We start from the raw sequence: 22,560 nt of genomic DNA, 5'->3' as shown, positions 1-22,560 counted from the left end.
CTGACGTGGCCAACAACAGGAGGAGGATGGTTGAACGCTACAGCTTTGAATAGATGCTACTCCAGATGTCTGCTAGCTCCCCTACCACTTCCAGCACCAGACAAGAGAAGGTTGTCTCCTTTTAATCATGGACAGCCTGTCCTTCCCACACACACCAGAGGATTCCCCAGCTGCGTGAAACACTCCAGAACAGACAGATCCAAACTTACCTGGGCTGTTGCTCTCCCAGATCTCTGTGCCCAGGCTGTTTCCAGAAACTGTTACATCACTTTGCTCCAAGCACAAGCTGTTCTGCTTCTTAGCAAATCGAGGAGGAATGCGAGACTGAAGGACGCGGGCCTTAGCTGGTGCCTGAGAAAGAAAAGGCATAGACCATAAGATGTGTACACTGCACCGGGCTAACAGAGTCTGCTCCTGGCAAGTTCAAACTCTGGATTTCTAAACGCTGCAATGTGAAAAGCCCCCAACTCACGTAATAGAACCATACAAAGCAGTTCTGACTTTCTCCCAGTGCTTTTTTTTTTGTTAAATGGACCCTGTGGCTACTGGGAGGTAGCAGGAGATTCTTTTCTTCTGGGGAGGTGGGGGGATAGGATACAACGCAAAGCAAAATTAACACAACAGACTTGCTCTGCTTAATTCCTCTCTTTTACTCCAGCTAAAGCAAGATCAATTAATAATTTCACAATACAGAAATGGCTCTTTCACAGAGCCAAGATCTGAACAGAAAGAGAAGCACATCTCTGCAAATACAAGACCTTTCCTGTTACACATTCACACATTGTCTTCAGCTTAATTTTAAAGATGCCAAGCAACCAGGCTTTTTTAACTTTGCTAGCGAGACTCTATGAACCTACGGCAATCCTTCCTTGTCAGGAAGCATTTCCCAACAATGCTTTTCATTTGCATTTAGTCCTCCAGATTTCACCAAGCCTCCTTTCATGTCAAAATATTCTCTTATCCCCCTAGAATCCAGTACATGTAGACAAATGTCCTCTCCTAAACATTACTTAACTAAGCTATCCACGCTGCCATCTTTAATCTTTTCTTGTAAATCTACTCCTTTATCCTATTACGAACACAAAATTCTCAGAGCTTCTTCCAGTTTGTTCCGTTTCTTTCTGGTCAGGTGCTCAGACACAAACATGACACCTCCAGCAAGGAAGCTACCACATCCTGGTCTAGCAAGAACACACTGTTGACACAGCAAGAGGGCTGAGGTCCTCCTCTACAGCTTACTGCTGCCCAGTATCCCACCAACTACAGCCAACAAGTGGCTTAGTGAGCCAAGTTACTTTGGATAAGGAACACTTTAGAAAACCCTCCTTAACTCACAATTAAGAACTGTACTAGAAAACGAGAGCAGCCAGAAATCTAACCATCGTTTTCGGACCAACAGCCCCTGCCCAAAGGATCCGTACTACTTTGGCCAACTTCATGTTTTTCTGCTCATCCAAACCCTTTTTGGGGCCCTGTTCCTCTGACAGCAGTCCAAACAATGTACCAGGTTAAGCTTTTCTGCCTCCTATTCCTCACCTGAGCAGCCTGTTCTTTCTTCCTTCGCTCTTCTTCCAGCAGACGACGCTGCTTTTTAGTAAGAACCTCAATGAAGCCTTCACCTGCTATAGAACCTACTTCATTCTCTTCTGCCATGTTTGACACCCGATTATCGATGATGGTACCTGAACAAAGCATATACAGGGAAAAAAATATCGCGTGTGTGCATGCATATAAAGCTTTATAATTACAACAATTTAACAAGTGCATTCCAAATAGGATCAATGCTATAGGCAAACAAGCTCAGCCAGCAGCACTGCAGCTAAGCTTTGAAACAGCCATGGTAATCTGTTGACATCTACCAGTCACTTTATCCTGCAGGGCTTTGCTCCCCTCTGCCTCAAGGTGAGCACGCTCCAGCTGGGAGAGCTTTGGAATGCGAGTCATGTGGTAACTTGGGTAACTTCAGGTATAGTATCAGTTGAACAAACCTCACACCTTCCTAAGTTTCAGCATGGACAAAGCAGGCAAAGGTACTTTTGAAAACATACCCATCACCTCTGGATGTAAAACCTCAGTTCTACAAATGGCAAGAAGCCAAGTCATGGCCTAATGCCAATGGTTTCAGAAATACTAATTTCTTGCCTTCCTGCCATGAGTTCAGACTCAAACTCCCCACACTGTGAATGCCCGTTCAAATTCCTTCACATAAGGTATTTCAGGCTTGAAATGTAACATCCTAGGCAGAAATATGGAAGCATTCTCCCCAAAACCAAACTTTCTACAGAAGAAACATTAGAGAGACTGGCAGATCTGGCCGGAAGTTTGGGTTTAAAATTTAAAATCACCTTCGTCTTCCATGTTTTCCCTATTTAGATACACTGGAATTTTCTTGTTTCTGTAAATAAATGGAAAAAATCTAACCTGATATTTAAAGGTACACGGGATTAAATCAGTCTGGCTTGAATTCAGCCACAATGTGTTACCCCTTTAAAGAAACAAATTAAAACACTCACTTCCATAACTCAGTTCAAACTGTGACAAGGCCTCTCCCTTCTCACTTGCTCTTTGCGCAGTAGATTTGGGCTCCTTCTCTGGCTTTTTGCCTGGCCCCTCAGCACTCTCTGAGTTCACATGGGAGGCCCTATCCAAGCTGTAAATGGAGTGGCTGCTCCCACCACTGGTGTTGCCAAGGCCCCCTCCTTCTTCTGGAGACCTACAAAAAAAGAAGGAAAGGGAATTAGATTTCTCATGAGAAGATGAGTAGAAGTGGCAAGAAGAAAACATATTTTCTTTACCAGCCTTTTAACTGCACCTCATCCTTCCTCAGCCTTTGCTCAGCTGAAGCAGACGTTAAATTCTGAGCACACACAGCCCATTACAAGGATGTTACCAGGGAAGTGAGATGGAAACAGAACAATACCTGTACTCAAGAGTCAAGCAACACTGCCCCCGCAACAAAGCCAGTACCCTAGCTTGTCCCCACAGGGAAGGCTCTGTGCTCCTGTAGTGTCTCCTACCCTCCTGTGACACTGCTCTAACAGCTCCCCTGCTCCTCTTTGCAAGTAACACACATTTCTTGGCAAGCACCAGGCGAGGGAAAACGGAGAGAGGCTGATGACACTGAGGGGAAAAAATAGTTTTCCTATTTTGTTTCTCCCAGAATTTTTTTGCCCATTTGACTACCATCCACACATCATTCCCAAGCGTTGCAACTCACAAGAGGCACCGTTAAAGGAGAAGGAAAAAAAAAAAAACCCAAAGCTTCTGCCTTCCTTTACTTCCCCTTCCTGCCTGCTCTCCTCTCCTTTATTTCCATATAAACTGCTGTTAGTTACTACATCCAGGAGTGGGGGAAGATGCATCACAAGAGGACAGAAAACAGACAAGTGGCCTGTTTATCAGTGCTTTAAGCCCAATACAATGCAGCTGCACAAGACTTCCTCCTTTTCCCCGCTAAAGAAAAAGGGTAACAAGGGAGCTGTCAAACTGGCCCAGGACCAAGGCCCACCTAACCCATCATCCTGTCAATCACCAGATTTTTCACAAGACACTTGCAAGGAGATACTTAATCCTAGCATCAGAGTTGTCTTAGAATACTCCCAGGAGGAACTCCTCCCACCAGGTTAGGAACACACAGCACTGCTTGCCATTCATGACTGGTCTCCACTAAGGTCTAAGAAGACATTTGCTCAGGCAAAGCTAGGACTGGCAATGTCACGTGTTGCACTCATGCCACAACCACACTACTCGGAATCTAGGTGCTCAACCTGTGCAGCTCACAGCAACTTATCCCAGAAGAACCCAACCCTCACTTCTCTGCTCTGCCATACTCCACTGGGGACCCATGATAGGAGAGGAAGGACACAATAGGTCTGGAGTTAAGGACAAGAATTTCCTTCCTGATCTTTCATGCCTCTAGTGAGAGGCAGTCCAGAGAATGGAAAGCTGTCTTGGCCCGAAACTAAGGTAAAGAGCAGCAGTACATGTCATGCCCACAGTGTCTCAGCAACTTTCATAAACCTGTATTCCCAGCACGGAAGCAAAGGCATCAACCAGCTGTAAAACAGATAATGAAGTAACCCTTGGATGTCGTAAACAGTGCTGGAAGTCACCCGCACTAGATGAAAAGAAACGCAGCCAACAGCTCCTCACCCACAGTCCAGCCCTTCTCCACTCCTCCAATGTCAGATGACAGATACTTGTACATCAGAACACAACTTTACCTTTTGCTTTTTATCAGTGTCCCATTCTGCTGGCTCTCATATCTGGAAGCTGCTCCTACACCAGTCCTGACGGACTGCTCCGCAAACCCTGCTGGCTCGGCCTTGCGGCTCTGCCTGTCGACAAGCGGCCTTTGGCTTGAGAAGCTCCTCTTCGCTAGCTCCCTCTTCTCTCCCAAGCTCCCACTCCCGAGGCCACCCTCCAGCTGGCCTTCGCTCTCTGAAACCCCATCTCGCCTCTCCCGCCGCTCGCTGAAGTCACTGCTTTCAGATGCTGTCTCCCACTCCTCGTTGGCATGGTCTGATGAGTTCTGGTAGGACAGCTCAGGAGACCGTCTGCCTGAGATGCTGCCCTTCTCTGCAGTGGTCAGCTTGGGTCTTCCAGGCCACTGGCTGGGCAGCAGGTTGGGGCCTCCCTCCTCAGGGTTCCACTGGCCGACTGATTCCCTCTCTTGTCTGAGGCGCCTGAATCGTGGGGGCTTGTCTTGGCGGGGGGGACGCCGCCTCCTGAATGGCCTGTTCTCTATGTTCTCCTGATCCACTGAGTAATCCTCCTGGAAAAAGTGCCTTTTGTCATCCAGATGACTCTCATCAAAAACCCGGCCGGAGAAGGAATCCACGTGCTTATAAGAATCCTGGATGTAGTCCCTGTCAGACTGCTGCCTGCTCCCAAAAGCGTCCGATGGAGAGGTGTGGCTGTACTCCTGCCACCCAGCTCCCCCACTCCTGCCTTGCCACTGGGTGGGCTCTTTACCCATGAAACCCCTTCGCCCATAGCCAGAGTTGCTCAGTCTCGGCGGCAGTGATCTCCCAAAAGCTCTTGGAGCCCTCATCTTCGGATCCAGACTACTGTGATCATCTGAATAGATCTTGTTGGACCTCCAAGACTCTTTGAAGTCTCCCTTTTTCAAATCGCTGTCCTCCCTGTCCAGCACAGAGCCCTCATTGCTGTTTTCCGAGCCCCTCTGCCGACGACGCTTAGGGAGCTCCTCATATTCTGAGCCTTCACTGTGCGTCTCACTTGCAATCCGGCGCCTTGGCTTGCCTCTTGGGAAGTCCTCTGGCTGGTTGAACTCCCGAAGCCCTCTCCCTCGGCTGCTCCGCTGGTTGTTATAGACTCCCCGGCTGCCCACAACAGTGCCTCTGCCTCTGAAAGTGAACTCTCTGAAGCCTCTTCCTCGCCCACGTCCTTGACCTCTCCCACCAAAGGCTTGTTCCTCATCAATGAAGATCCAGTTGTTTCTTTTTGTCGGAGGGAGATCACCAGACTCTCTGGATAGTTTGTTCTCCCAGGTTCTTTCTGTCTTCTCTTCCTCCTCTTCCTCCTCTTCTTCCTCTTGGGATTTCTCAGCCTCTCGGGCAAGGCTGGCTTGGGAAGAACCTTTGTCATCCAGCAGGTAACGTGTGGAGTTCAGCAAGGCTGCAGAATCATCTGACTCATTTTCTACTTTCTGAACAGCTGCCTTCTCCTTCAGTGGGCGTGAGGTGTCCTCTCCCTCCAGTTTAACCTTCTCCATCTCCTTCTCCTTCTCTTCCACCTTGAGGGCTTTCAGGACTGGTTTTTTAATTGGGCCTGATCGCCGTGTCCTCCCCATTTGCTCCTGGTGCTGACCACTGGTGTTCCGGTTCTCAGGAGCCCACTCTGTTGTCTCTTCAGTGGGCTGTTTGGTATTAGCGCCTTCTTTCTTCCAAGGGTCACCACTGAATGACTGCTCATCCCTGGACACTTCTTCGGCAACTTCCGTTGCAGTCTCTGCAGGTTTCTGATGGTGGCTGATATCCCAGCCGTTATATTCAGGCTTCTTCTCTGCTTGGATAAAGTCAGGCTCTAGGGGTGAACACCTCAAGTTTGTGTGGCGGTTGCCAGCAGGACAGGTTTCCTGCACAGTCTCCTGATGCTGAAACAAGAGATCTTGGCCTATCCTCTGAGAAGACAGGCAGCTGTCAAAGTCTGATTGGGCCTTCTTGTCAAAAGCATTCAAATATTCCTCCCCTCTCTCCTCAAAGAGATCTCGCTGGGTGCTCAGACTCTCTGGCCTTCCAGGAGAAGCAGAGTAACTGTCATTCCTGAGAAGGAAACAAACAACAAACAAAAGAAAGTCAGCTAATGCAGAGCATAGCACATCTCCAAGGGCCCAGGCTGGGCACAAGAGGTGCAAACAAATAAATAAATGGGGGTTTGTTCTAAATCATGAGGCAATGAGCCTATAAATACCTGAATGCTGGGCAGATCTGCTGTGGCCCCAGGCTGTACTGCCTGGTTTGTCAAATCAATGGATGATAAAGAAAGCAGTTCCTATGATGGGCAGCAAACTTAAGAAATAAAGGGAGATTCAGCCTCCAACATATGTGGAGATCTGAAAACAAGGAATTGGTTTCAGAAAGTCCCAAAGAATTAGAAGACAAGCTAGAAAGTATCAGAATTTTTGACTCATTGTTTCCTGTACCTACCCACGTAGGTGACAAGTGCCTCTCTCCTACTGAACAGGCTCGAAGATGGTCAGGCTTGACTGGCATCAGATAGAAAAACTCTGAATAGCTCAGTCTGCAAGCACCTCCACAACATAAACGCTCAACAGCATAAGGGTGCTACCAGATCAGTACTTTGGCCTGTTCAGACATATCCTTTGGGTCAACTCTACATCTGCTTTTCAGTAGGAGATGACTTATGGCAGCACCTCCCATCACAGCACGTGTGAGGACAGGGGAGTTCTGCACTCACCTGGCATGCAGCCCCTCCATGGTCATGTTGTCAGCCTGTTTTTGATGTGACAGGGAGTACCCTTTGCTCTGCAGAGATGTGTAGCTCTCCTGGCCCCACACTGGCACAGTGTCCAAGGGAGCAGTTTTCCTTTCTGCCTAATCCTTCCTGATCACAACAGAGTTCATATCATTAACACTAGAATCTCATAGCCAAAAACAATTAACAATCCACAGTAGCTTGACTCCCCTTCCTTCCAGATCAGCAGGTGACTGCAGCCATAGAAACCTTTCTGGTAGAGGGGAGCCTGTACTTGGGAAATACACAGCTGGGAAATACACCTAGAGTAATACAGAAGGTGACAGAGCTTTCAGAGCCCAGCCTGCACAGAACACTACTTGGCAGAACACCACTGGCTTGGAAGCAAGCAGGTGTGTGAAAACCAACCATAAAGTCAAGGGAATGATTTATACATCCTGATGTTTATATTCACACCTCTGAAGATTAGTAACAAGGTAGAAAGTTACTAGGAGCACATAGCTCAGGAACTACAGGATTTCTTCATCACATTTCTTGAAGGGGGTCTATTAAAATTTCACAATGATTACAATAACTCCCAAACTGATCCTTCTCCTCCAAGGGGCAAGATCTGGTTTTCCACCTGAAGGCTTCACAGCTGTTAGGGAAGATCTCCCACTGCAGTGCAAGGGATGGACAGGGAGGTGTCCTCCCCTCACAACCTCCTCTGTTCCCTCACCAGCTCTCACTGCAAGCAACTCTTTCTCATTCCTAGAGAAGGTCAAAAACAGCCAGCCAGAACGCAAAGTCTAGACAGAGGTAAGATGGGTGAAGCACAGCAACTTTCCAGATATGGACCAACTCAACAGCCATGATAAAGGGAAACACTGAAAACATCTTACCTGAAGGGTGAAGGGCTGAAGGGTAGAAATCCACAGGGGTGCGACTCTGGGCCATGCGAGGGTCCATATAAGAGGGCATCATCATCCAGCGAGGATCAAAGCCAAGCATCTGGGGGTGCGGTGGGTAGAACGTCCGTTGGGGATGGGAATGGGATGGGGGAGGATAGACTTGCTGCTGCTGCCAGTGCTGCATCTTGTACAGCTGCTCCTGCAGAGAAGAAGGATGGGCCTTTTGACGTGAGTGGTCACAGTGCCAGGAATTACACTTGCAAACTGGCCAGCCGAAGGAAAACACATTCCATGCGTTAAAGGCTCAAAACCAGATCAGATGGGAGGGTAAAGCAGATAAGGGCAACTCACTACCAACTGGGAGTTGTCATTCTCCAAATACCCAGAACAGCCAGAATCTCACACCACTATGGGCCAACACTACATGGCCAAATGCAAGGGATCAGCTTCAAGACCGGAGTTTGCATTTTCTCAGTGCTTCTATGAGACACAAGACAGTGTCCTCTCAAACACAATTTCCTAATTGGAACCAAATACTTTGGATGATGCCACTCTTTGGAGGAAATGCAATTATAAGTTATTTAGTGTGCATATATATTAGTTCTACTCATGTTAGCCAAGCAGATTAGATAGAACAACCTAAGCTCAATTAAGAGAGGTATATTTTACAGTATTTCCTCTGCATCCTCCAGAGACAGGCTGACACCTTCAGGTTGTGTCCCATCTCCCAATGTGGCCAGTCTACCTTCTTTTAGCCGAGGACTGCCATGCTGCTAATCTGATGTGACATTTAACTTTTGCTAAAGGTCCAAGAAGAACCTATATTTGAAGGGAGCTTTGTGTACCGAAGAAAGCTTTCAAAAGGTAAACAGCTCCAATTAGCATGAAATACGTCTATTTACCTGTCAAACTTTCCACCATCTTTTCTTGCTAAGCTTACAACAGCGTCAGATACCGTAACTGTTTATAAAAAAAGCCAATCCCCTACTGCAGAGCAAGAGAGACACCCTTAAATCCGAATCCGACACATCATTACAGCAAGAGAGAAACTCGGGTAAATGCCACAATTATATCTGAGTTACCTAGTCCTCCAGTACCTTGGAGAAAATATTTCATTAATGATACCAACACTATTTTTTATTTTGGTCTTTTCATGGAACCATTGCTACCAAAACAGCAATACGAGCCAGCCAAAATACAAACTGCCTCATATATACTAACAACACAGAGGATAAGAGAAAATAAAATGAAAATTTCATGTTCTTCCAGTAGCAATGGCCTGTGGTATTATTAGCATGACAGCAAAGACATCCAATTATTTTTAGTTCAAGAGCATCTCTTTAAAAAAGAGTAACACTGGCAGCACTTGCTGCTGTACATTTGAATCATGAAAATGTCAACTGCCCGGTAACAAGCACAGGGGAACATCCATAAAAGAGCAATTACTGAGCTTCCAAGCAAAAGCCAAATATGAGCTCTTCACTAAGGTTTGCAGCAGCGTTGATTGTATCACATTTCAAGTGGTTATTCTACGAAGAATGGCAATTAACTTTGCATTATCTCCAGCCTGTATATTCTGTCCCTTCCTTTGACTCTGCTGCCCTGAGAAGGCTGACTGCATCTGGAAGAAGAGTTGAACAGTGTGCATAGCATATACAGCACTGTAAGGCCAGGCAAGATGCAAGACATATAAAGCATTTCAGGCTCGTCCCTCAGAGCCCCAGAAGAGAGTTTTCAGTGAAATAAAAATGAAACTATTAAGACCAAACATATTTATGGTGCAAAGAAAATACTGATTTGAAAGAGCCTCTCAGAAAAGAAGTTGGGTAGGGTAGAAGATGAGCGCGGATGTAGAGGACCACCACTCTGCAAAGGCAGGAGGTGGAACAAGAATCGTGCCGCTTCACAACACTCATGTTCAGCCCAGAAGCAGAGTCCAACCACCTGCCAACCTAAGCACAGTCTGCCTGAGCAAGCAAATAAATGTCCATACCCAACAGGGTAAGGGCACAGCAAGTGCAAAGTGAAATGGAAGCAGCTGATTCCCCAAAGGCTTTCCTTTCCCTTGTCCTGTATATTCAGCTCCCTGTCACTACAGCAGTGCTGAAGAACAGCAGCTCTCATCTTGTGCCAGGGAGTAAGAACAGATGTTCACCAGGTTCACTGCCAGCTGAATGCATTAGAGACTTGACTGGATCAGGCAAGTATCAGGGTAACCACTGCTGCTCTCTTGACTTTGGACATGGGAAAGGCAATGCCCCCAGCTTCTCCTGCATACGCACATTTGCAAACCAGAGCTCAGCTACAAACCACGTAGTCCTAAGATTTCACATTGTCAGGAGGTACCCAGACAACCGTGCAAGACAAGTCAACATCTCTGACAGCAGCATCTACTTTTCTTCCAGGCAAGTGACAAACATGGGCTGCCCATGCCTCTCCCCAGCCACAGAAAGCCCTACCCACAACCGCTCCAGCATCACAGGGTGCACATGAATTTTATGTAACCTATATAGAGCCCTTTTACTCCTGTCAGACAGGACACACCTCTGATCAAAAGTACTGAATAAGGCCGGGGTAAAACTCCCATTTATCACCCCCCAGCCCAAAGACAGTTGGTTAGCTGGTGCTGATTGTGTTGAGAATCAAGCGAACACAATGGCTTGGGGGGGGTCCAAAGGAAGAGGGGTGGGAGTGTCACACCTATTACCTGCTGTTGTTGCTGCTGCTGCCTCTGGAATCGTGGGGGAAGAGACTTCTGGTATTTGTTGAATTCCTGTGCTGGGGAGGGAGCTTCTCTGAGCTCCTCCTCACTGCTGCTTTGGGCTGCTGCTGCTGCTGCTGGGGCAGGAGTCTCCTCTTCCAGATAGCCAACAGAGACATCCTGCGTGTGAAACTCCGGGGTTGCTGCAGAGAAGAAAATAAGCCTTGAAGAGCCCTGCTCATGACAGGGCTTGGGAGTGCACCACCACACTACAACATACATGGGTGTGGGCACGTCCTGACTGTGCTATGTGGTTCAACTTTATTACAATCATATATAGCACATTGGCCACAACCTCCCTGATTTGCCTTGACAGCAAGGGCTTTGTCTGTCTTGTTTTAATGATAAATTCCAAGATCCTCCTCTGTCATCACCCTTCTCTTTAAGCACTGGGGGGAAAAAAAAAAAAAAATCTATTTCCCCTGTTATTCCTTAAACATGCCAGCACTTACTGATAACCAATTTTCTGATCTGTGGCCCATGAGCACTTTCTTAGTATCATCATCCAATCATGAAAAGATCAAAAGGCTTATTCCAACAAGGTCTCTGCTAGCACAGCTGACTGAGCATAGATAAAGGCAACCAAAGAAGTCTGCACTTGTTTTAATAGGATGTGTTTGTTTTTTTAAATGAACCTTCATCAACAATCCAAAATACTCTGCAGAATACAGGAATAAGCTGATCTCTCAAGCCACCCGAATGCTCCCTCCCAGGAACTCCCCTGCACTTCAGGTAAGAGACTGGCACAATAGCAGAAAAGCATTTTTTACGAGGTGAGGCAAGCAATGCTTCTTTACCTCTACGGAAAGCATGACCATTCTCTTGCACAGCATTTTTCTCTGTGCTTGGGGGTCGCAAGTCTTCATTCTCTGTGTGTTTCTGGTTCTCCCCATTCTTCTGGGCCAGTTTGCATTTCTGATCGAGTTGCTTCAGCTTTGCAGCACAGGCTGCCAGACGCTCCTCCCTGGCTCGTCGCTCCTCCTCCTCCCGTCGTCTCCTGGCTCTCTCTACAGCCTCTGAGATCTCAGAGTGCACAAACTTCTGCCTCAGTGGCACCTTTTCTTCTTTATCCTCAAGGGACTGCTGTCTGAGAATACCTCCCAGTGTGGGCTTCTGCAGAAGAAAAAAAAAACATTCCTCAATAAGCAGGGCCCAAACACCTCCTGCATCCTGAGCTTTGCATTCCATGCTGAGAAAATCCCCTCCTGACTCCCTCCCCATTCTCACACACACAAATCCCCCCTTTGGTGGGGAGTTACTGCTATCTCGTTCAGTATCTCCATTTTATCACTGTCTGACAACCCCACTGCTCTGGACCAGCTTCAATTTCTCTTCTCTAGTGGGAGGGCTATGCAGATGGCTACCTCTAGAGGTGGATATAAACAAAGAATTGATAAATTCATCAGCATCCCATTTTCAATAAAATGTCACACCAGCCTCTTAAGGACAGCGATGCGTTGCATGCAGCAGCACAAGCCCACTCACATGAATTCAACCTACCTGGTATTCAGATGCAGAGCTCCAGCCATTCAGTTTCCTCGGAGGCTGTTGTGTATCCTGCACTTTCCGGACTGACCGGGACAAGCCAGCCGAGTCACCCCAATTCTTTCCTTCCTCCAAGGTGTGTTTGACATCTGCACTGTCTGCAGAGCTCAGGGACAATTGTCTCTGCCTTCTGGGATCCCAGCTGTTCCTGTCATATAAACCGCTTTGCTATTATATTTGCTACTTGCCTGAAAAAGCACTTGCAGTCTTATCAAGCAGCAAAGGCAACTGACTAACAGAAAGGAAAGATCCAAAACCCAAAAAAACCCACCAGAATGAGCAATGTGCTTTTCCTCCTAAGGTGGATAAGGATTACCACCACTGTTGTGCAGCAGGATAAACATGAGACACAGAAAGGGGAAGAGGAAAAGAGCCTGGCATCCTGGCACTCAGCTTCAAGACCCAGGCACATCCTTGAGGCTCACTCAAATGATGGCCAGTGGAATCAACAAAGTCACAGTAGGAATTGGAGGATCAAGCCTCAACATTCAGAACAAGTCTTAAAATTAAACAGTACTGGGATCCTTTTATTGAAACAACTTTAGGTGCCAATACAGCCACTTCTTACCACTTCTGTCGTCCATCTTTAAGAGTTTCTTCCTCTTCCTCATCTTCACTAAACTTCAGTTTCTCCGAGTAATCCACTTCATCATGAATGCCTACAAAGACAGGATTGGAGAAGGGACATTATGAAAGAAACAGGTCCTTTCTCCCAGTAAAGCACTAAACCAGAGAACACACAGGCTTGGTGTAAACTACTTGGAAAACCAAATGTCCACCACAGGTACTGGAAATTACATGAATAGCGTGGACCCACATTGCTGAACAGCTGGGCTCCCAGAAGAGGAGCAGCAAGCAGTCTGGGAACAGAGGCTGCAAACGAAGAGACAGCCACCGAGCCAGACTGTGTGTAACTGGATACTGAACGCCATGACCAAAAAGGCAGGACTAACTCTTCTTCCCAGCAGCCATACTGCTATCCTCCTGCTGTTTGGTGTTTTCAGCTTTTAGGAGTCTTCAGATCCTGTTCCTTGAGCACAGTGTGATGGAAGGATCAGAAGGATCCATTGTGTCATCATTTACACCAGCAGCAATTCACAATTACACAATTTGCTTCCCCTCCTCCTTTCTGTGGCAGTAAAACAGAGCCACCAGAATATCCTAGCTATTTCATGCTTCAGGGAGGAGTAACTACTTTGCTTCACCTCCCAAGTTGTTGCCTGAAGCTATAGAATGGAAGCACTTTACCTGCCCATCCGTCATCCGCATCAGTGTCTAGTTCATCCAGCCCCTTTAGGTTCTCTGCATTGATAATGGTGGGCCGAGGTGCTCTCTCTATTTGCTGCCGAACTGGACGTGTTGGGCGAGACAGGCTAAGCCTGTTTTCTTTTCTACAGGGAAATGCAAAGAAATTGTTAGAAACAGCAAACAGTAAAGGAGAGTGTAGAGCCGAGTTTGTAACCGCGAATCAGTCCTTTTCTACTGTGCACTTATATACAAGGGCTCCAGGCTTCTCTCCCCGTCCAGCAAAGTTTCTTTCCCTTGTCTACCTGGTACCCACTTCCTAGGGCTTACAGATCAGAGCTGCAACCCTTCCAGTCCAGGATCACACACAACTGCTTCTCACATCCACGTGCTCTTCAGACACGCACAGTGCTTGCAATCCCGCAACATTTCACATGCTGCTGTAGCTGGAGCACTGCTGCTCTGGGTAAAAAAATCAGGTTTCCTCTGTGGCTGCCTGCAGCATCACCCACACAACTGGATCCTTGGCCCAAATTCTTGCCTAGTTTAAGGTTCATGTCACACTCTGAACCTGCCTCTAAAGTGTGACAGTCATGGCAGCCTTACCCATCCTGGTCATTCATCTGGTATTGTCTGAAAGGTACCCGGGGCTCAAGCCGAAGCTGAGGAAGGGGGAAAGACCCTCGGTCCAGCGGTGCAGGGGTCTCAGATGGCTGTTGTGGACACATCTGGAACAAGGCAAAGCAGAATAGTTTGGTTTCTCTCCTTGCTACAGGAAGACTTACCCAGATTTAGCTTACAACATAAGCACGGTAGCTGCATTTGCACAAAGGGAAAACAAACATTTCACGTCTGGCTGCCTAACAGGCCACATGCTAATGATTACCCTCTCCAGCTCTACAGGGCAAGCAGCAACGTTTCCTTGGGTGGAGCAAGGCTGTGCTACACTATTCTAGCATGAAAGGGTAAATGCACAACAGGGGAAACTAAAAATAGATCAAGAGAAGGATCCTTGAGCAAGCCCTGGGAATCAACTGAGAGTCCAGAAAACAGGTATCTCGGATGACTTCACCACACGCACACACTGTAAGCAGCAACAACATTACACAGCTGTGGGGAAAGGGCAACTTACAAAAGCAGGTAGCATGTCATGGTATGTAGGTGGTTGGTAGACATTTCCCATGAACTGCGAAGCCCCTTTGCGGACAGGCTGAGCTGGGCGGAGAGACGGCTCCTTTGGATCGCTGGCACTCACTGAGGAGGGGGCTCCGTCTCCGGTGCTAGAGGTCTTGCTGCCCAGCTCAGCAGGGGAGGCGGTCAGAGATGTGGCAGAGGTTATGTTCCTCCCACCGCCCTCCCTCCAACTGGTGACATCTGGAAAGGAGGTAATAATTAAGTTAACATTTGTAACTGCAGACAGAAACTCGTCGAAAAAGTCTCGAAACCTAAATACTCTGATCAAGCCCTGATTATACTGAGCATGTAGAAAAACATCAGGGACCAAAGAAAATTTCCAAACTATTTATTTTCCTAAGAGACTAGCGGCATCAGCCATTACTAAGTGCTGTCCTTGTTTGTCAATAAGCCTAAATTCCAACCAACTCTGTTCCCCGTCTCCACAGTCCTTGTCCTACACAATTAAGGCCAATTAGATCATGCACAAACACTCAAAGAGAAGCCACATTACACCATCCACTCATTTCACTTGTGACTCTCCCTTAGCCCAGGGAGAAGAGGCCTGCTTTGCAAAATCACACAGCAATTTTTATGAAACAGTGTAGTAGATGACAGTCCATACTTGGCTGTCTGGACCACAGAACTCAGGCAGTGAACATCAGCGCTACATATGAATCTGCAGTCAGCTTGACACGTGTGAGCTCATAAAAAGGTAAAAGGAGATGTATGGATGGAATATCTGATCCTACTGTGAACTGGCATTCCCCTGCCCAAAACAGTCTATGGGGATATGAGCTGGGATAAAGCAGAAAGATACCATCATTCACTTACTCTGGGGGCGGAGGCTTGGTCCTGGCCCATACGACGGATCTAAGGCGCCCTTTTCTTTGCCAACCTTGTCCTGCTCGCCAGCTGCTTTCAGCGTCGGAAATTCCTCGGGAGAGAAGGATAACAGTCGGCTTGAGGCCCTTGAACCTGTCAGACAAATAAGCGTGGGACTCAGATATCTTTCCACTCTTTCAATTACCTTACAAGATCAGCCTGCAAACACATTTCCTGAGAATCTGGGCCTCCACCATATTTAAACCCAAATTACTCTCATACCAGCACCTCAGCTCACATCCCAAACACTCTCAGACACTGTCACCAACATGACAACACATGTCCTCACCAGTACTCCCACACTCTTAACTTGGGATCTTCATTTCAATTCTCATGTTCAACAAAGTCGGAGGGAACTTTCTCAGCTTCCAATTACTTTTGTAAAATACAAAATTCAGATTGAGGCAGAGAGACAAATTCTGCACGATTGCTTACAGATGACACCCTGTTATCAAGTATTTGACATTTCTATTCAGACTCTTTTTGCTCAGATCTCACTCTTCTGGGGAAGTCTATTGTTAAGATTTCTAGCAATATACTGAGTGAAAGACCACAGATGAGGACCAAGTAGTACATGCTATACCCCACTCTCCTCCCTGCTGCAGCATTTTTAAGATGCAGATCACTGGCCAGATCAGGCCAGGTTCGTTTCTTGTCATTGGCAAAATGTCTTGCTGAGTCATCAGCCACCCAGGATGACAGCTCTCTGTCCATTCTAAACATCTGCCAGTGACTGGAAAACAAAACGCCGCAATACTCCTAAACCTGTTGGCAAGATGACACTGAATAAAAGGAAATTGTCAGCATTATTGCACTACTAAATATTAAAAAAATTGCTTTTTTGAGAACTGTTTCTTGGTGTTGCTTGCCTAATGCTATTTTTAAAAAGGGCATTTCAGAATTACCATGTTAGAAGTATCAGCAAAGAGTATTGAAGACCTGACAGAGGAGTCTCATCTATCTTTATCTTTCCTTGCCCTAACAAGTCAAGAAGGATTGGCTTCCTTAAGTCATTTTCACTTTCTGGAACTTGCACACTGCACAAGACCTCCCATCTGGAGATTTCCAGGAAAGACACTGCAACTGCTACACATAACATCTTCACGTATTTTGGACAGATGAGAATACACAAGGATATTTCTCAAATGCACCACAAAATATCCGAGATGTGCCAAGAATTCTGATTTCTACTGCATCATTCTACTGAACTAGAATGGCAATAACAATATTAACAACACATAAGTGTCTTTCAGGGGAGACTTCCACCCCACAGGTGAGGCTGCATAATGTAATGATTGTTAATGTGCAGGCATCAACAATTTGCACTCTAACCCTAGGCATCATCACACTGATAAAAGTTTGTGCATTTTGTTTTACTCCAAATGCCTCTTATACAGAATTCATGATTAACTAAATCACATTTCTTCAGGATACACCCTCCAAAAGAAACTTTACAGCAGTAATACCTAAAAGAGAGCAAAAAAGCAAAAGACTTTCCTCTTTGTCAATAATACTAGAAACTGCTGTATTAGCTTAGAAGGAAAAGCAGTTGTTCAATGCCACTAGAGACTAGGTGCAAGGATGGGATAGCCTAAGAAGTCCTTTCAGCCAGATTTCTGATGCTTCTGTGATTCAATTACCTTCTAATTAAGCTGCTCTTAGCCACATATGCAACTCTTTCCTTGGGTTGAAAGCTCTATATTGGTAAGTGTGACCTAGAATGAGTTATTAGAAGTATCTTTAAGGACACTGTTAGATGATCAGATTTCAAAATGACTGTACAGGAGGTCCACACAGCAACAGTCTCAAAAAAAGTACCTATTAACCAAGACACAGTCTTTGCACTGGCCACCAACCTCAGGCAAGCACAAAATTCTGCTTTAACATTTAGCCTTTGAGAAACACCCTCTCATTAAGGGACTAATTTAATTTCACATAACTTGTTCCCTCCATTTCTGCAATCTACAGCTGCCTCAAATTCTTTCAAGTCTCTCTGCAATTTCACTCGACAACTGAATGGTTCCAGGTCTGTTCACATTAAAACAGTGGAACTGTGCTGTTATTCTCACTGAAGTTTTAATGGTAGTACTCAGTGCAGCTGGAAACCACCTCCCGTGTGGAAATGGATGCATCTGAAGACAACTGAACTCCCAATTTACGTTAACACTGCTTCAGGATCCTCAGTCAAGCAGAAGCCATTAGCAGCACAGTTACTTAGGGAGACTTAATAGAAAGGCCTCAGCCAAGGTGTACTTAAGTGCATCCTGCAACAGCTTCACTGTCGCTTCCACCCACTGCAACTGTAATACCCTTGGACCAAGGACACTGTCTACAGCCTCCCTGAGCATTATCATTACAGCCTCACTTTTGACCACCTAATTCAGTGAAGCTCCTCATGCTACTAGCCATGGAGATGCCTACATTTCCAGTCTCCGATGTCCTGTCCTCTCCTTTCTTCTAAACCAATCCCTCCCTCTTCCAGTCTGTTTTCTGCACCTTTATTACACACTGCTCTGGGCTGATGGAATATGCTTATGAGGGGGAAAATGTTTCCCTTCTCCTTCAAAACTTCCACCTCCCAGAACTCCCCACTGCTTCCCAAGTCTGTGAATCATTCTGGTTCAAGGTGGCGATGAGACACATTCTGCTCAAGCTATGTCTTGCACTGGCAGACCTGAACAGATGCAATTGCATCATTCCAGCCAACACACTACAAAGACTGAAAACAGGACTCACATGGCCTCACTGCACTGTAACCAAGACAGCTGTGTCCCATTCCGCACCAGTCTAGACAGGGAGGGCAGGAAGAAATGGAGCCCACCCCATCTCATGCCTGTCTCGGAGAAGCAGGCACATACCCAGCTCCATTTCTGTTTATCATACTCACCACCTTCTTGTCCTGCTGGCTTTCCATTCAGCTGTGCCCATGACTTTGGTCCACCTGGCACTGAATTTGTACTCTGAAAACAAAATAGAACACAAAAAACCCAACACCCACCAATCAGTGAAGTCTCATGACTGTTTCTCATTTCCTGGCTGGCACCTGCTACAGTTCAGACCTCCAGATCACCCAGATGTCACTGGATACCACAGGTCTCCCCAGCTTCTTGTTGGGGCTAAAGTTAGCTACTCCCCACTCCAGTGTACTATGATGCTACAGCAAAAATCCTCTTTTCCGCCCTGCTTCTCATCTCCACTCATCTTCACCAACTATTTCCTCAAACCATTCCTCTTGCTTTCCTCCCTCTAATCAAGCTTTCCCTTTGTTCTGTTGCATTTTCCCAAATGGTCCCTCTTAATCTTCTAGATTTGTTCCATGCTACACCTCAGCTTGAAGGCTACCCTACTTTCTCATGCATTAACCACTCTTCAAAACATAACTCCTGTCCTGATTTCCCTGAACCTCAAGGGCTGGGAAATTTTTTTTAAACTAGAAGTGTGAAACCTGCAGCGCAGAGGGGCCAGGTCCCTGCACTCTCTGGGGAAGCTTTCTTACTTGCCAGTAGCTTTTTCAGGTCCTGACACTGGCTATTCCTCCCACATGACCAGATCTCTTCTTATCAAGTCTCATCAGGCTGGGAGCAAGAGCTGGATCTGTTGTCACCAAGCGACACTTGAATTAGACCCAAAGTAAAATAGTTTAGAAGTGCTACCCAGCCTTCCCACATTCCAGCCATTCTTTTAGATTGAAGCTAGACTTTCTGCACGCACTTGAAAGGTACAGAGGTAATGTGCACAAAATTATACTCTAACTGCAGCACAGCATTGCTGGGGCACAGTAACTTGGAGCCAAGACAGTCAATTCTACAAGAATTGATTATACAGGAGCTGTTCTGTAAATTGCAGTCTGCTGATTCTTACTTGTGCGAGGCAACACAGACAATTAAAGAAAACCCTCAAGCTGTCTGGGGACAGGGGAAGCAGGGTGGCCATCACAGAGACCGCCTGTACCTACCTCCTGACTGATTGACTGTGTCGGCTTCTGTAAATTGGAGACAGATTTCTGCAAACCCTGCTGCGGCAGCGACTCCTGCAGCTGTGCAGCCGTTGCACTGGAACTGAAAAGAGACAACAGAGGTGAGATCAAAGGGGAAGGCAGGCAAGACGACAGACAACCAATGCTGGCAATGTAACAGTTGCTAAAAGTTCAACCTAATAGTGGCTCTACGTTGGCATGGACAACAGTACCGATCACTGTAAGGTCCAACACACAGCACAGCAGTGCACAACTGCTGCTGCTTGCCTAACAAAACTTAGCAAAGAATAGTTCTACCTACCTCTTTTGGTCTGACTGATCCTGCTTGTTTGCCCATCCTGTACCGTCCTTGGGTACTATAATGATGTTGGGGTCGTTTCCTTTGTTCTCAGACTTCAAGCTAGGCAAGTTTGCAGGAGGTGGCATGCGCCGGGCAGCAGCAACTTTCCCAAGACTCTGTAAGCCATGTCTAGGAATAACTAGTGAGAAAGGAACAACAGCAGGTCACAGAGGGCTATATCCTGCTAGATAAGTTACCTTAATTAGCATACTGTGGCTGGGTGCAGTCCCAACAGAACTGCATGACAAACAGCACCACTGCTGCTATGTCAACATACAGGTCATTTCCCATGGGACCACGGCAAAGCAGCCGTCTGTTGCAGCAGCTGGCTAACAGGCAGCCTCCTACAACAGTCGGGAGGGAGACATAAATAATTCTCCCTAACAGAAAATGCCCACAGTCTTTTAGCTACCTGTGTAGATACTCCTCTTTCATTTCACCAAGGAGAAGCAGCTTGGGGAAACGGCTATCCAAATCCACCTCTTGGCAGACAGACTGGTAATCTAACCCAGGAATCCTGAGGTCTAGATTTGCCAGCTCTATCCACCAGATCACATTTATTAAGATGGTATTTTATTTTCTTTGGTTTTCTACTCCCACACCAAATTCAGAGCCAGTCCAATTAGCATACTGTGGCTGGGTGCAGTCCCAACAGAACTGCATGACAAACAGCACCACTGCTGCTATGTCAACATACAGGTCATTTCCCATGGGACCACGGCAAAGCAGCCGTCTGTTGCAGCAGCTGGCTAACAGGCAGCCTCCTACAACAGTCGGGAGGGAGACATAAATAATTCTCCCTAACAGAAAATGCCCACAGTCTTTTAGCTACCTGTGTAGATACTCCTCTTTCATTTCACCAAGGAGAAGCAGCTTGGGGAAACGGCTATCCAAATCCACCTCTTGGCAGACAGACTGGTAATCTAACCCAGGAATCCTGAGGTCTAGATTTGCCAGCTCTATCCACCAGATCACATTTATTAAGATGGTATTTTATTTTCTTTGGTTTTCTACTCCCACACCAAATTCAGAGCCAGTCCAGGCAATGTTTCCTTCCTTTTTTTTTTTTTTTCACCCCACCATCTACTTTTGGTCATATCTCCACTGCAAAATTAACTCAGGTTCTTTCCCAGAGGCCTTCAGTCCTTGGCGCCCACCTCACACAAGTCTGACCAGCTTAAGGCACTTCAGTCAGCTTAACTTGCCCTGCCTAAGGCTGCAAGTAAGGCTTTCACTCTATTTGCAACTTGCCCACTCTGCAGCAAGGACACAGGCTAAACGAAAAGAAACAACAGTCCCCCAGCTGTTTTGCTGTAATTCCTCTGTGTCTCTACAATAACAGCAGCACAAAGAACCACAGACATTTTCCTTGAAGTCCTAATGAAACACAGGCTTTGACACCAGCACAAACAGCGCTGCAACCCAGCTGCTTCCCACTGGGCATCCTACCCACAGGGCCAACAACCTGAATTAGCTCTGCACCACTCTTGGAAGACACCAAAAGGAGCCTTCTGAAGGCGTTTCTTACCTGTAGTTCTGATAGCTTCTATTGACTTTCCTTTATACTTATCAAACAGGCTGAGAGTCGAGTACTTGCTTTTCCCATCCTTTCCCTTGGTTATTTGCCCCAAACGATCGGACATTGCGATGAAATGTCATCTAGTAAGGAAATTTCTCTGCGCCGCTCCCGATCTGCCTTTTAATGAAAGAGAACCAGGGAAACGCCATCAAATAGATTATTTAGCCACAGACAAGTAAAAAGTAAAACATGCGCAACTGCTAGAACTGCAGCTATTCAGTGAGCAGACACACTAAGGTTTTAACCTTCTCCTCTTTAGTCGCAAGAAGCTTGTGGGATTTAAGATTCATAAACTGAATGAAAAGAACTGCAGGAACACATTTCTCAGCATTTTTTTTTCCTGCCACTCCAGTGCTGAAAGAGGTGAGCTCCTTCAAGTATGAGAATACAAGACAGGGTGGTCAACATAGTCCTTGCTTTAAAAGAATTAAGCATAACAATAAGTAGCTATGCACAAGGATTCCTAAACATAAACGATGGGAAAGCATGGTATCTTATACCACACTAGAATTTATCACTGGGTTTCCCACTGAAGCACTGGTAGCCCTGTTTGTAATGTTTACGATTATAGTTCCGCACTGGCCATAGTTAATGACTCGTACCAACAATTAATGCTTTGAAAGCATCACCTGAAGGCAACAGAGTTATTTCTTCAAATTCCCTTTTTGGAGTAGTGCATTTAAGAAATACCTTGCAACTGCACACAATATAATTCAGTATTAATGGCACTGTCAGACTGCTTAAAAACACTTTAAAAAAAAAAAAAAAAGATTACATTTTCTCTGTTACTGGCACCTTCAACGCCATTTTTAGCTATAAATATACTTTTCACATTGGACGTGGTTTGTTAATTTTTTGCTCTGATCTTTGCTGGCACAACATGCTGTGATTAACACCCTCCATGCAGGCAGTCTCTTTCACTTTTTGGTTCGTGGAGCTTAGGACAAAGCTGAAACACGGGGAACACACACACTGCAGGTCAACTTTTATGCCAGAAAAAAAACTTCGCTTGCTTTCAATGGACTTTTTTTTCAAGCATAATTCTCTGTCCTAAATTGTCTCAAATCTAGGAGCTTAATCTAACCTTTTCACACGCAATTTAATTTCCAGATTTCTTGTTGTAAAGCCTCCACTTCAAGCCTGAAACTGCTGGCAGTTTTATTATACCATCTGCTAGGTCCCGTGTTAGGGTTGCAGCTCTGCGTT

At 46.2% G+C, this 22,560-nt stretch overlaps 1 protein-coding gene across 1 annotated transcript in view; it reads right to left on the bottom strand.

Annotated features, from left to right (window-relative positions):
* The window catches only part of PRRC2B (proline rich coiled-coil 2B), a 37,650-nt gene extending 16,179 nt beyond the window's left edge, over nucleotides 1-21,471 (bottom strand). Inside the window, exons 1-18 of the mRNA XM_035898241.1 lie at nucleotides 21,304-21,471; nucleotides 19,737-19,914; nucleotides 19,415-19,517; nucleotides 18,347-18,419; nucleotides 15,409-15,552; nucleotides 14,534-14,775; nucleotides 14,008-14,129; nucleotides 13,405-13,547; nucleotides 12,725-12,815; nucleotides 12,112-12,304; nucleotides 11,409-11,724; nucleotides 10,558-10,754; nucleotides 7,828-8,049; nucleotides 6,943-7,079; nucleotides 4,224-6,287; nucleotides 2,514-2,713; nucleotides 1,537-1,682; nucleotides 210-351 (exon numbers count right to left, since the gene is read on the bottom strand). Of these exons, the coding sequence (XP_035754134.1) occupies nucleotides 210-351; nucleotides 1,537-1,682; nucleotides 2,514-2,713; nucleotides 4,224-6,287; nucleotides 6,943-7,079; nucleotides 7,828-8,049; nucleotides 10,558-10,754; nucleotides 11,409-11,724; nucleotides 12,112-12,304; nucleotides 12,725-12,815; nucleotides 13,405-13,547; nucleotides 14,008-14,129; nucleotides 14,534-14,775; nucleotides 15,409-15,552; nucleotides 18,347-18,419; nucleotides 19,415-19,517; nucleotides 19,737-19,914; nucleotides 21,304-21,418 (4,828 nt within the window). The 5' untranslated portion in view covers nucleotides 21,419-21,471. The remainder of the gene's footprint in view (nucleotides 1-209; nucleotides 352-1,536; nucleotides 1,683-2,513; nucleotides 2,714-4,223; nucleotides 6,288-6,942; nucleotides 7,080-7,827; nucleotides 8,050-10,557; nucleotides 10,755-11,408; nucleotides 11,725-12,111; nucleotides 12,305-12,724; nucleotides 12,816-13,404; nucleotides 13,548-14,007; nucleotides 14,130-14,533; nucleotides 14,776-15,408; nucleotides 15,553-18,346; nucleotides 18,420-19,414; nucleotides 19,518-19,736; nucleotides 19,915-21,303) is intronic.
* Between the last annotated feature and the right edge of the window lie 1,089 nt (nucleotides 21,472-22,560).

This window comes from Egretta garzetta, unplaced genomic scaffold (genome assembly GCF_000687185.1).
Source record: "Egretta garzetta isolate BGI_Z169 unplaced genomic scaffold, ASM68718v1 scaffold497, whole genome shotgun sequence".
Lineage (NCBI taxonomy): Eukaryota > Metazoa > Chordata > Aves > Pelecaniformes > Ardeidae > Egretta > Egretta garzetta.
Note: the sequence above shows the minus strand (reverse complement) of the source record. Positions and strands in the feature narration are given on the sequence as shown.